The sequence below is a fragment of the Lissotriton vulgaris genome, chromosome 4_1 (genome assembly GCF_964263255.1).
Source record: "Lissotriton vulgaris chromosome 4_1, aLisVul1.2, whole genome shotgun sequence".
In the NCBI taxonomy this organism is placed as follows: Eukaryota; Metazoa; Chordata; class Amphibia; order Caudata; family Salamandridae; genus Lissotriton; species Lissotriton vulgaris.
The window spans coordinates 133,911,147-133,926,325 of record NC_141691.1 but is presented as its reverse complement, the minus strand read 5'-3'; the positions used below and the strand labels follow the sequence as shown (position 1 = coordinate 133,926,325).

At 45.2% G+C, this 15,179-nt stretch overlaps 1 protein-coding gene across 1 annotated transcript in view; it reads right to left on the bottom strand.

Moving 5' to 3' along the window:
* Positions 1–15,179, bottom strand: part of LOC147718472 (ubiquitin carboxyl-terminal hydrolase 12-like) — a 226,589-nt gene that overhangs the window by 39,281 nt on the left and 172,129 nt on the right. The window contains exon 6 of the mRNA XM_086918395.1: positions 7,746–7,829. Within this exon, the coding sequence (XP_086774521.1) occupies positions 7,746–7,829 (84 nt within the window). The remainder of the gene's footprint in view (positions 1–7,745; positions 7,830–15,179) is intronic.

Below are 15,179 nucleotides of genomic sequence, written 5' to 3'. Positions count from 1 at the left end.
CATCGTGGATGACAACATATCCTTTGAGGTGCCCTAGTTTTTAGCAGTCCATCTATCAGGCTAGCAATCTGCCCAAATGCCCGGAGTAGCGCAGGACCTTCTATTGCCATATCCAGACAGTCCTCAATAGCTAATTTCCCACTATCCATCAGGGATTTGTAGAAGCTAGCCCCATCTATTTTGGACCACCTCAATCGTCGACCCTGATCCACAACATTCTCAATGATAGTACCATGCTGTCGTAATCTGGGTCAAGCCCAATAAAACAGCTCCAATACTAGGAGATTATGGTCGCTAAAGGGGCTCCATTCTATCCCTACACTAGCGATTCTATTTTTAAAAACACTAGAGGCTAGGATATAATCAATAAATGAAGAGCACCCTCTGCCCTTAAAAGTTGGTGGTAAACTGCCATCCCTCTGAACAGCCATCATATTAATGGTATGGTCTAGATCATGTGTGTTCAAAAGTTTAGTGAAGGCCAAGCCTTCTAGTGTGTGTTCAAAGTGAGGCCCATTATCCATCGGGCAATGAGACCAATCCACATCTATTGGGAATAAGGCCGGGCATAAGTGGCAGTGGAGATCTCCCATAACAAGAATAGTGGGTGTATGGGCACCCCTCCACACACTAATTTCTTGATTCAATCTATTATCCAGCTCCCCTACAATGTATTATGTTCTCCACCTGCCCCATTATTGTAGACATTAAAAGTGCTTCCATTCTCTAACTCCCTATGTTGGTTGGGATCCTTTCTGTGATTTCGGTGGCCCCTCTCCTTGCACTTCCCTACATTCTAATAACAACGTATTCCTCAAAATTATCAGAGCAAAACCTTTATCAACATTAGCGTAAATATTATGGGATCTCTGTGATGTTATGTCCATGGACATAACTCCCTTTAGCAAGGCTTTGACTTTGCATTCATCCAGCATTTCCGCTCTCTGTGGGGGTGCGCCTCTCTTGCGGTCTCATCACTTTGTGCCGGTAAACATTGTTTACGCCGAATCCAGAGCACCGCATGCAATTACAACGTGGTCGTTACAACGACCGCATTGTAACAACGCATACCATTCCTCCGCATGTCGGAACAACGACTTGCGGAGCGGTCAGAAGGTGTTGGATTTAAAATCCAACACCTTCCCTACTGTTGCACAGACTGATGTTGGAATAGTAAATTATCCTATTCCAACATCCAGCACCCCCCAGAGCAAGGCGTTCCCACTTGTGGAATCAGTACACATTTTAACGACCGTGTTGTAATTGCATGCAGAAAAAAAGCATACGTGGTAAGGTGGCATATTCCTTTGTGCCACTGTGGGAGGTTCGGGCAGAGTAGGTATAGATGTTACGTTGTTCCCTGTTCTTCCCCAAGGAGGCTCAAGCCTAAAATGTCCTAACCGCTAAAGCCAAAAGAGGGTGCAAAGATCAGTATTTTATTCATTATCACAACATCTGTTTTATCAGTAGTCGGTTACAGGTTACTATTTTTTTATCCATTCGAAAATAAAGCACATAGGGCCAGAAGCATTAAAAAAATGTTTTGAGATTCCCTAATTGCGAATCTTTGCGATTCGCAATTGGGGAATCGCAAAACATTTTTTTAAATGTGCAGTACACTTTTTGCGATTCCTAAGGGGTCGCAAATGACCTACCTCATGAATATTAATGACGGTCGCAATTTGCGATCCCCTAAGAATCGTAAAAATCACAGGGATGGTGGCCTGGTGAGATCAGCAGATCACCATGTCTGTGATAGCTTTTAAATAAAGCAATCATTTGTTTTTGTAGAGCAGCCCGTTTTCCTTAAACCCCCCCTGTGCTAATCCTTTTTTAGGCTATTTGGGGTAGTTTGCGCTTATACCCCGTAACTTTTTGGCCACATAATGTATCCACACCAAATTTGTGTCCTTTTCTTTAACATCACAGGGATTCTAAATGTACAAAGTGTATCGTGGATTCACCTGGAGGGGACCCAGAAATTAGACAAAATATAGGTACATTTTCTTTCTTTTTTTTTTTTTTAAATGGGAAAAAAGGGCTACAGTTGAAAAGCATCTTGTTTTTTCCCTGCAATTGGTATCAACAAAGTGTATGTCGGGCTCAAATCACAATTTTCCCAGCTTTCAGGGAAAGAAGACGTTTGTCAGAAAACCAAAATTTTTTACACAGTTTTGCCATTTTTCTGGGACATAGCATACTTTTGCTATTTTTTGTGATTTCAACCTCGTTCCAGTTAATGGTAGAAGTGGGTATGGAAGCAATACATTTTAGAAAAGTAGACAAAAGTCTGAATTGAGCATGGGGTCATTTGTGTAGATCCTTCAAGGTTTCTTTATTAACAGTGGAATATATGAAAAATTGAAAATTTGTTGAAAAAGATGAAAAACACAGCCATGTGTGTCAACGTTTTCACCTGTAACAACTTCTAATTATGACAGCTGTTTGAAAGCAATATACTGTTACATATGAGGAAAATTAGTTGTTTTTTTTTTACACATTTTGAGGTTTGCAAGGGATTCTGGGTAACAGAACCTGGAGAGAGCCAGACAAGTTACCCCATCCTGGACTCCCCTTGGTGTCTAGTTTTTAAAAATGTACAGCTTTGCTAGGTTTCCCTATGTGCCAGCTGTGCTAGGGCCCTAAATCCACAGATAGGCACATTGCTGAAAAAAAGCCTGTGCCTAGCGGGCTTTCTGACGCCCTGGGGGGCAATGGGGGGCGGGGTGGGGGGGGGGGAATTGGTGGTCGGTGGGTAGCCCAAAAAACTGTGGCTATTTTTTTTGTGGGGGTGGGGGCATTGGTATGCCCATTCTCAACAGCCCCCACCCCTAATTGTAATTGCCCAAAAAAAATCCCTGTTTTTTAGTGGGCTTTCTGCCCCACCAGGGGGGGCAGATTGGGGGCTACAGCTCCCATCTGCCTCCCGGGGTGGCAGACAGACTGTAATTTTGTGTGTGTGTGTGGGGGGGGAGGGGGGGGGGCATTGGCATGCCTGTTTTGGGCAGCACCCTCCCCAATTCAAATTGCCCAAAAAAATCCCTGGTGTCTAGTGGGCTTTTACCTCTAGGGGGGGGGGGAAGGGGAGAGAGAGGGGGAGAGGGGGGAGGGGGGCAGAAAGGCTGTAATTTTGGCAGGGGTGGGACCTGATTAAAATTGCCCCCAAAAAAATCCCTGGTTTCTAGTGGGCTTTCTGCCCCCCCCCCCTCCCCGAGTGCAGGGGCAGAGTGGGGGCTACAGCCCCATCTACTCCCCACGGAGGCAGAAAGACTGTCATTGTTGCGCAGGGTGTGGGCATTGGCATGACCGTTTTGAGCAGCCCCCACCCTAATTCAAATTGCCTCCTAAAAAATCCCTGCCGTCTAGTGGGCTTTTTGCCTCCTCGGGGGCAGAAAGGCTATAATTGTGGCGTGGGTGGGGGCATTGGCATGCCTGTTTTGAGCAGCCCCCATCCTAATTAAAATTTCCCCAAAACAAATCCCTGGCGTCTAGTGGGCTTTCTGCCCCCAGGTGGGGCAGAAAGGCTGTCATTTAGGCAGGGGGGTGGGGGCATTTGCGTGCCCGTTTAGGCAGCCCCCTTTCTAATTAAATATGGCAACAAAAAAATCCTTTGCAGAAAGACTGAATATGCCTAATTTGGGGGAGCAAAGGCCCTTGGCCAAGGGGCCACTCCCCACTCCCTGGTGTCTAGTTGGTGGATCCCTGCTTGGGGATTGCCCTCCTGGGGCGATCCCCAAGCAGTGATCACTGAGGAGGGGTTAAATTGGAAAGGGGAGATTCTCCCCTTTCCAATGATACCTCTCCCATCTGTCTACATGCTCTGAGATAGCCCCCCCGAGCACATAGAAAGTAAAACTGAAATGAACCTAAAGGCTCATTTAATTTTTGGTTTCTGTGAAAAGACGTCAGAGCGACGTGCGCGCTGATTGTCATTTCACAGAAACGGGGGGCCCTCTGGAGCTGGGGAAGCTCTTCCCCCAGCTCGAGGCTCTAGGGGAGAAAAAAAATCCCTCTGGTGCAGAGGGACCAGTGCCTGCTCTTAAAAGTACTTTTACAAACATTCACAAAGGGGAAGTGGTCCCTTGGGGACCCCATCCCATTTGCGAATGGCTTACCACCTACTTGAAGTAGGTGGTAAAATGCAAATGTTTTGCAATCGCATTCAAGCTCACAAAACATTCATGCATAGTGTTAGGATTCGCTATTTGGAAGGGACGCTCTAAACACGCCCCTTCCAAATAGCGAATCGCAAACCCATTTTGCGATTCAGTAACAGGTTACCGGCCATGGACCGACCATCGTTGCGTCCACTTCACCTTCAGAACACCCACCATCCACAGACACCAGCACCTGCTTCCACAAAGAAACTGGACCAAAATCACCAACGACCAGCTCATCTCCTCACTCAACAACTCCACCCCAACCATCGCGGAAAACGACGACCCCAACACCACAGCCCGAACCCTGCATAGATGGATATCGGACAGCACCAACACCATAGCCCCCTCAAGAAAAACAACAATACCCGTGCCAAGAAAGCCAGATGGTTTACCACCGAACTTCGAGAGTCCAGGCGCACATGCCGCCGCCTCGAAAAGGCCTGGAGAAACACCAAATCCACAGAAGCTCACAACAACTTCAGAGCCGCCACCAACGCTCACCATCAACTCATCAGAGAAACGAGGAAAAAAGTGATTGAACACAGAATCTCCACCCACGCACACAACAGCAAGGAACTCTTCAGCATCATCAAGGAGTTCGCCCAACCCACCAGCGAGTCTACCGACATCCCTTCCTCACAAGACCTCTGCGACAAACTCAGCACCTTTTTCCACCACAAAATCAAGAGCATCTACGACAACTTCGACGAAGACAACCAACACACTGAACCCTCACCAACCACCCCCGACACCCGGAAACCAGCGATTGATGACTGGACAGCCCTCACCACCAAAGACACACTGATGACAATGAAGTCAATCCACTCAGGGGCCCCCACGGACCCCTGCCCCCACCACATCTTCAACAGAGCCGCTGACACCATCGCACCCATGCTCTGCCACACCATCAACCGCTCCCTGGTGACCGCCTCGTTCCCCGACGACTGGAAACACGCAGAGGTCAACCCCCTCCTGAAGAAACCCTCTGCGGACCCCACCGACCTCAAAAACTACAGACCCATCTCCCTGCTCCCTTTCCCAGCGAAAGTCAGAGAAAGCCATCAACAGCCAACTCGCCACATTCATTGAAGAACACAACATCCCCGACTCCTCCCAATCCGGCTTCAGAAAAAACCACAGTACGGAAACCGCCCTCCTCGCCGCAACAGACGACATCCGCACCCTACTGGACAAAGGAGAAACAGTAGCCCTCATCCTCCTAGACCTATCAGCGGCGTTCGACACATTCTCCCACCGCACCCTAATACGCAGACTCTACGACGCAGGAATCCAGGACAAGTCCCTCGACTGGATCTGCTCCTTCCTCTCCGGCAGGACGCAACGGGTCAGACTCCCCCCTTTCCTCTCAGACCCCACACCTACCACCTGCGGAGTCCCCCAGGGCTCCTCCCTCAGCCCGACGCTCTTCAACGTCTACATGGCTCCACTTGCCCCCATCGTCAGAACCTACGGACTCAACATCGTGTCATACGCAGATGACACCCAGCTCATCCTCTCCCTATCCAACGAGCCCAACACCGCCAGACGCAACTTTCGAGAAGGTATGGAAGCCGTCGCCAAATGGATGAAACACAGCTGCCTACAACTAAACACCAACAAAACAGAAGTTCTCATCATGGACCCAAACCCCAACGCCTGGAGCGACACCTAGTGGCCCACCGCCCTCGGAAACCCGCCAACCCCCACAGACCACGCACGCAACCTGGGAATCATCCTGGACTCCGAGCTCAAAATGGACCGCCAGATCAACTCTGTCTCATCTTCCTGCTTCCACACCCTCCGCCTCCTTCGTAAGACCTTCAAATGGATCCCCCTCGAACACCGAAAGACAGTCACTCACGCCCTGGTCACCAGCAGACTCGACTACGGCAACGCACTCTACGCCGGAATAAACAAAAACCTCATCCGCAAGCTACAGAACATCCAGAACGCCGCCGCAAGACTGGTCCTCAACCTGCCAAAACACTGCCACATCTCCCAGCACCTGCGCACACTCCACTGGCTCCCTGTCGAGGCGAGAATCACCTTTAAGATGCTCACCCATGCACACAAGGCCCTCCACGGCACCGGACCAGCATACCTGAACAGCTGGCTCAAATTCCACGCACCCCAAAGGACCCTACGATCAGCCCAGCTCTCCTACGCCAAGGTCCCCCGCACCAGAAAGACCAGATCAGGAGGCCGCTCCTTCTCCTTCCTCGCGGCCAAAGCATGGAACGCCCTTCCGCTCCACCTCAGACAGACAACATCGCTCCCCATCTTCGCAAGAAACCTCAAAACCTGGCTCTTCGACAGACCCCCTCCTTGATGGAATGGAACCTGCACCCCCCTATCCCTAGCGCCTTGAGACCCTTACAGGTGAGTAGTTGCGCTTTAACAAACTCCTGATTGATTGATTGACCGCAAAATTGGGTTTCATGCATTGCAAAAGCATTTTTTGCAATCGCAAAAGGACCGATTCTGCGAATCGGCCTGTTTGTGAGGAGAAAAACGGTTGCTGCATCTGGCCCATAGTATTTTGGAAGTCTAGTTAAGTAGTGGGATTTCCATCTAAACAAGGTAGAATCTGCAAATCTTCAGCATAATTAGTCAGCACCGCCTCTAAGCCACACTCTTATTAAGAGTCTAAGATATATATTAAACAAATGAGGGGACTGCACAAATTCTTATGGGAATCCATATTTTCCTGGCACACTTTCTGCTACAAAGGAGGTCAGTTGGACTACTTTAGATAAGATCCTACCTATTGAAAGGAGAAGCTATTTATACCTGCTGCTTGGACTAGATCCAACAAGATTTCATGGTCCATCGTGTCAAAGGCAGCGGATAGATCCAACAAAATAGACATAGGCTTCTTCTCGGACAAGTCTCAGATGCAAAACTGAGGACGGCAACTTCTTTTAAGTTTTGGGAGTACAAAGACATTAAAACATTTTTGAGGCAGGATCATGGTCTCCCTCTCACATTGCTGAGTAGCAGGTGGAACTGTGACGTCCATAACATGTCAAAGGCGGGGTACAACATTCCGTTACAGAAAGGCAAGCTGAGAGTGGGAGATGCTTCTCAGTGTTCCAGCTAGCAAATCATGACTGTAGTGTCCCACATGCTGCTGGGTCTGAAGTGCATTTAAATTCAGCTCCTGCCCTCCATCGATCGGTCCATCGTCAGCAGACTTCACACATGGCAGAGGCATGGCTATCCACAGGACAAGTGTTTTCTAGCCTGATTAAAGGCTGTGGTGAAAGCAGGCATAGTGAAGTCTCCTGGAGACCCAACACTTTCCTCTAGTGAAGGTGGGGAGGAACTGCCAGGACATTCAAGTGTTACTCTGTGTCACTCCCCTCCTCCAACCCAGACCAACCCTAAAATAACTTTACATATTCTAAGCAAATATGTGCCACATCAGAGTTGGGATACAGTGATCTACCCAGCATATGGAATAATATTACTAAATTTGACATTTAACCTTTTGCATCTTCTCATCTGAACATCACAAAATATAAAGGATACATCAATTTTTACAAATCCATTTTCAACATTTAGAGTAAGCCATCTTATACTCGCCTCTTCTGTGCTTCCTGCTTACTGCGGCACTGCTCACAGTAATATTTATATTCACTGCATAGAGTTTCTGTATTACTGAATCCTCTGTTGAGAAAGAAAATATTGATTCAATTATTAAGACAGTCACTAAAATGATGGGGTTCAGGGCACTACACACCTTACTGCACAATATTCTGATGCCAGCTGTGATTTTACTTATTTGCTTTACTAACAAAATTTACTTACAAACTCCTGGTAGACACACAAATGTTTCAAAATCAATAGCGGGAAATGCGATTTGCCCCGATGAGAAAATGTCACACGACTATTTGGGAACCCACCTTCTGGTTTCCAAAAATCATGTAATCTTGATAACATGTCTATGAATATTAGCATGATCCGTTTCTTTAGGGTCTTCACATTGTAAATAACAAATATCCAATTCAATGGCACTCAAAGGACTGCTCTTGCAAGTGCCTTAATGAGACCAGTGACCAAGGTTAGCCAAAACAATACCAGGAGAGTGAAGGGGCAAGTAATGACTAGGATTTGTTGGCATTAAGGAAGAGCACATTCTGGCCCGTACGCAGAGAGAGGTAATTTGGAATAAGGTGACAATTGTGTGTGAGCCCTCTTGCCCTTTTGTTACAATATTTCTATGTGTCTTCAGCATGTATGTGAAATGTCAGAATGCAGTCACTAAAATGAGGCGCTGTCTCCAAAGAATTGACTCCTGTTGTGGAGGAAGTGGAGTCTAGAGACCAGCTTTAAGAAAGGACCACCAGATTGGTTTCCAAGGACCACGTTTGAATCTCCGAGTGGTTGGGTAGGACTACACTACCTTGGATACATAAATGAATATATTTCACTTTTTAGTCACGTGAAGTCAGTACTTACCTGTGCATGGCATTGTGGATTCGGTCTTATAATCTGTCCAGAAGTCGGATTATAGATCTGGGTGACTCACACCTTCTGAATGTGTCCCTCAGCGCTAATATTTGTGTTTAATATTGAGGACAGCTATTAAAATTCTCGCAGAGCCAGATAAGTTCTTTGTTTTTTAGGAGTCACGTGGTTCATGTCACTGCCAGTTTCAATCACAAGGCAAAGGGAGATTTCTGAATCATTATGGCCATGCTCTGTTTAGGAACGTGGGTAATTGTACAGTCTACACTTGTTAAGATTCAGGATTTGAAGGAACGGCTTCCTGTCCGTATAGCACTTTAATTGCCTTTGATGCACGCAAAATGTACTATCAGCAAATCCCCGCCACCCCCCTGCCTTCCATTTTTGGAGACACCAATGCCTTTTGAGTTTGTTACAGTTGGTAGGAACTTGGAGTCAGCCTTTCTTATAGCTGATCTCTTTCGGACAATTAGCCAAAGGAATGTAGAGCTGAAGTCGAAGTTCATTATGCAATAGATATTTTGGAGTTACTGTTCCAGGAAGAGGTTTATTGTGTGCATGTAACTCAGTAGTATTAGGAACAATCTCACTGTTAAAGTTAGCTAAATAATGTACTAACTAGGGAGTGAGGGTGAAATTAAAAATTCATTAAACTTGACCAAAAACGGGAACTGATGAAGATACTCGTTCAGTTGAGAACAATCAGCATCAGGTCGAGGAAGAGATGAGATGAGTGTGGGACGAGCTGTGGGGGGATTGGCACAACCCTCTACTGTGAGGAAAGAAGAACCTGCAGCTGGGGCATCAAATCACATGTGGAAATCTCAATGGATGAGAAGAGTAACAAGGAGAGACAACAGCTGGGAAGGAAATTCGAAGCATTCTCCCCAAAACTGTGTATATATGGTGTGAAGATAATACACAGAGTAAATGCTAGACCAGCCCGGTTACATTTATTTTAAAACAGTGGCTTTGAAAGGGAAGGATAGGTTTGTGAGAAACATACTCTCAAGACACAAAGGCAACCATGTCCTTCCCTTTAGAGCACCAGCCTGCACTGAAATCTTCTAGTTCTGCTCCTGAGCAGCTTTGGTCAAGGCTTCAGGTCACTCTTTTTGGTAGCAGTTCACAACAATCCACCAGTACTGCTTGAAGAAGAATCATCCCCACATACACACTCTTTAGAAATCAAAAAATGGTCCCAAGGCAAAAGCAAACATTCCTCTGTCATTAAACCTTTCAGGATCATGTAATCAACGTCAATGGTGGGCTGAAAACTTGTAAATGAAACCTTACTGGTATTTTAGTAGAGCGGCGTCACCACCGCCCTTTTGCTGTTTACACTTTTCTTTATTCAGATTTCCTAAATGACGTCTTCACTGCCTTGTTGCCCTCTGTATCACAGCAGAGACCAGCAAACTAAGTAGCCTTTCCAAATCTTTGATACTGAAATCAAGACTGTGAACCAGACTCTTGCTCCTGATTCTGGAGCCATACTTTGTAAGATTTAGGAAGTGGAAAGGCAAACATCATAAAAGGGCTTGATTGAAGACTTTGGTAGACCCACCACTGACTGAAAAAGCATAGATAGATCATGGCCTTTTACATGTGCTCTCAGTAATCAAGCTCTTTGGATGCAAGCTTCTAGACAGCTTCTACATTGCAGATTTATTTTATTACATTACTACATGTTCACTGCTTCAACGGTTGTTAAGGTGATCTAATGAAGAGATAACTCAGTTTGCTGTCAGTCCAATATAAATGGTCAAAGAGAAAGTTACTTGTCTGTAACTGGTTTGTATATCTGTGATACCTAGTGGCTACATCCTGAATTCTGGTGTAAGGATTTTGGTAAAAACGCAAATAACCTTAGTAGGCAGCTCAAATCCATAATCAGACTTTTTAAGACAGCAACTGAAATCTTACATTAGCCACCAATTTGTCATTGCTTCAGATTTTTACCTAGTCACTGAGTAAGTTTACCCCAACCTTTGTAACCTCGGTCAGATCCGTGAGAGTCCAACATATCAAGCTGTACAACTAGTGTGTCAAGTTAGCAACATTTTCTTTTTAATGGAAATCTGCTATAAATATACATGCTTTATAGGGTACGGCAAGTAATAACCAATCAGAGAAAAAGGTTCGTTGTATAGCTTTTCTTAAATAGTTCCTTAACATGGCTTGTACATTCATGTTTTAGCTTCTCCTTCTCTTATGTGAGTTTGTGATACCCATATATGCACTGCATAGCTATTTTAGCTCCAAGTTGAGGTAGTTTGCATCTTACATGTGTGTATGTATTGTGTGGTCGTCTCGTGCTCCTAGGACTTGTGATGTTCCTTGTGTGTCTTTTGTCTAAGCCGCGTATTGTCCCCTTCTGTGTTGTGTGGCTTGCTGGAGTTTGGGTTAGATCGGTGGTGTGCGGAGGATCCGATGGGCATAGCCATATAACTGAATAAGTATATGCCGTCTACGTTTGGCGACAACAAGTGTCACTCGCCCACTGGGGTTCGCATTTTAGGCCGGCAGAACTTGGTCTCCCTCCTACTCCGGTGGCCTCGGTGAAAAGTCTCGGGGTCACCATTGACGCCGGGCTATCTCTTGGGCCCCAGGTGGGGACAGTGGTCTCCTCCTGCATGTTCCAGCTGCGCAGGATCAGGAAGGTGGCTTGCCTCCTCACCCCCGATGCCCTGCTGCAAGTTATTATGGCCCTCGTCCTCTCCCGCTTGGACTTTTCGAATTCCATCTATCATGGTTTGCCCAAATCTTCCATCCATAGGCTGCAAATCATTCAAAACCAGGCGGCGAGACTGGCCCTCGGGATACCAAAATGGCAGTCTGCCAAACCTCTCCTTATCAAGTTGCATTGGCTCCCTGTTAGCCTGAGGGCAGCCTTTAAGCTCGGCTGCCTTATTTTCAAATCTCTTTCTGGTTCTTGCCCTGCTTTCTTGAAATCCCTCATCCAGCCCTACTGTCCCTCACGTAATCTTAGATCATCACACCTACACCTCCTGGCTGTCCCCCCCATCAAACTCTGTAGATCTGGTGGTCGGAGATTTGCTTACCTTGGCCCCAAACTCTGGAACTCCCTCCCTTCCCCAATCAAGACCTCTAGCACCCTCATCCAATTCCGTAAATCGTTAAAAACCTGGCTCTTCCCACAACCTAGCTAAAGTCCCTCTGTCCCCTCGGCATCCAATCAGCGCCAGGAAACCCACGGTGACAGTGCGCTTTACAAGCACCCCCTTAACATAACATAACATAACTCGCACAGCTTATCTTGCATTCAATCTCAGTAGCCATATGGTTCTGGACACACCAGCAGCTAGGACACTGCACCCTTTATAAGTGCAAAAATGGAAAAAAACAAGATAGCAGGTCTTTTGCATCTATGCAGCCAGTATCAGAAACAACATCCCCATATCCATTAAGACCGCTCTAACACTGCTCAGATTAGAAAAGAGTTGAAGATACACCTCTTCACAGAACACTGCATCACAATGCATTAACCATCCACAAACCAGAACCTCACCTATCAATCGTTGACTTTATGTTTGTATTTGACTCTATAAAGTGCTCCACCGCCTTTTGGATAGGTTCGTGCTAATCAAATACAACCTACACCTACCCTACTGTTATGTTCTTAGAAGCTAAATCGCATGACCATCAGATCCTTCCATCCTCACTTAACATTGAAAGATTCAACACAAAAAAAGCATACACAAAAGTAAACAAACATCAATGTACTCAGCTTCTAGTACCAAGCACCTATCAAATTCCCCTGCCTGTACACAATGATGCCATGCCCCTGGGCACATATAGGAGAAACCCATTAACAACCCACTCAAAAACATCAATGCGCTTTGCTTCCAGGGCTAGGCAACAGCTGAATCCTCCTATTCATACACCATGACAACTAGCCCAAGAACATATACAGGAAAAACATGTGACCATTACACACCACAACAAGCATGTACTACACATTTTGCCAAACTCTGTTACAGGGTTGGGTATTCGCCATTCCTACACTGCATCCCCAACAACATGTGCACAGAGACCGGGAATAAAACATATCTTCCACTCTCTGAAAAACAAGAGCACATAGATTGAGACAAGGTGCCCACCTTCCCCACATTACAAATCGAAAACAAAGACATTGCATGAAGGCACCCACTGCATCACCAAAAAAACACATCGAAGGGACACCTTCCTCATCTTCACAACACAAGAACATGCACATAGAGTACACAGACTAACGATCACACAGAAGGCCCTATACTCTACTTCCCCAAGCTGCCAAACAGACTCGTAATTTTAAACAAGCAAATAATAACATGCATGATAAAACACAGTATTCTTGAACCATAATTGACAAGCAAGCTGTCTTCAACATAAGGTTTATAAACTGCAGGAGGGCACAACCCTTTCTTCCCCGATCTGCAACACCAATCAGGAACACACGCTTGAGCTTAGAATATTTCTCACCATAGTATGTTTATATTGATCAACAGTTGCACTCACTTCTCGTTTTTTTGTCTTACTTCTTTAACTGGTTAATTTCTCTAAGAAGGAATGGAACACATTGAATACATTGAAAAAGATGACTGATATAACCATTCAAAAAGCAGACAAAGGGGGAGCCCTAGTTGTAATGAACTCAACTTTTTATAATGAGAGTGTGAAACAACATCTTCAAGACACTACCATTTATCACAAACTGGAACAAGACCCTACAGAGACTTTCGCTATCACATTGAAAGAGATATTAGACAAGGCTTTAGAAATGAAATGGATCACTAACAAAACTTATCAATTTCTGAATATAAAGTACCCAAGGAGACCACAGTTTTACATGTTGCCCAAGGTGCATAAGCACCCAACAAATCCACCGTTCAGGCCGATAGTATCAGCCTGTGGGTCGTTATCCGAACCCATTGGACAGTATCTGGACTGGTTTTTACAACCATTAGTTCAAAATTGGTGCACCCACCTCAAAGACACTACTGCGTTTTTAAATGTTCTCACAGAAGTTAAGATTCCCGAAAATGAAGAAAATTTGGCTAAGTTCAATTGATGTCACTGCACTATATACCTCGATCCCCCATAATGAGGGACTTGAGGCAATGGAGTGGTGCTTACTAAAGAACGAGGTGAAAGGTTCAGAAAAAATTTTCTTGATGGAAATTCTACACTTTGCACTATTCCACAGTTACCTGGAATGGGATGAAGAATATTATGCACAGTGCAGTGGGACCAGCATGGGCTTTGCTGGGGCACCTTCCTACGCGAACATCTTCATGTCTAAGTTCGAAAATGAACATATTCTGAACAACCCGGATTGGCAAAAAGGATTGCTTGTCTTTAAAAGATTCATTGACGACATATTCATCATGTGGAAAGGGAAAAAAGAAGAACTCACAGCTAACATAGAGAAACTGAATTCGGTACACGCCAGGATCAAGTTCACACATGTGATAGATCACCAAGAATTATCCTTTTTGGATGTAAAAGTCGCTATCAAACAGGGCCAAATACACACAAGTGTACACATCAAAGAAACAGATCGCAACAGTGGGTTGCATTACTTAAGTTTTCATCACCAGGCTTTGAAACAACATCTCCCGATGTCTCAATTCATTCGATATAAAAGGATCACATCAGACACCAAGGAAGCTTCTGAAACCATCGACAGACAGATCATGAAATTCGAGAAAAGAGGGTACCCTAAACAACTTCTGAAAGAATCAAAAAATAAAGTCATGGCTTTACCAAGAGAATCCTTACTAACTAAAAAAGATAAAATGGATCAGAAACTCACAGTATGTGTTTTGAAATACTCCATGCAATCGGCCAAAATCACAAACATCATGAGAAAACATTGGGCCATTATCACCCAAGAACCGGATTTACAGCCTTTATTTGCCAACCGGATAACATTCGCATACAACAGATCCAAGAATCTCAAAGAATTGCTCAAGCATAAGAACAAGGAACCCAATGAACCCACATATAAAGGAATGCGAAAATGTGAAAATTGTACACATTGCAACAATGTAATAACGGGATCATCTTTTACACATCCAAGGACGGGACAAGTGATACAATTAAAGCATTCAAGCACATGTGACACCAAAGGAGTTATATATGGCATCAAGTGCCCATGTGGTAAGTTATATGTGGGCCAGACGGAACGTAAGGTGAAGGTAAGAATAACCGAGCACAAGAGTAATATCCGGTTAAAGAATACAAAATCCACAGTGGCAGCCCACTGGACAGAGTCAGGACATAACATCGCCCAGTTACGTTTCACCATATTAGAAGTGGTCAAAGGTCGCCCAGATGTTGATACACATAAAATGAGACTGAGATCTGAATACTTTTGGATTAAAAAAATGGGAAGCCTTCAGCCAGATGGGCTCAATGACAGGTTGGAACTTACATGTTTTCTATAGATTTTTGATCTATGAGACAGGATTTGCCCTGACAGGGCGGAGGACATTGTGCTCGTTTTCATGACGTTGTATGACATATTTTGTTTTCAACATTAGT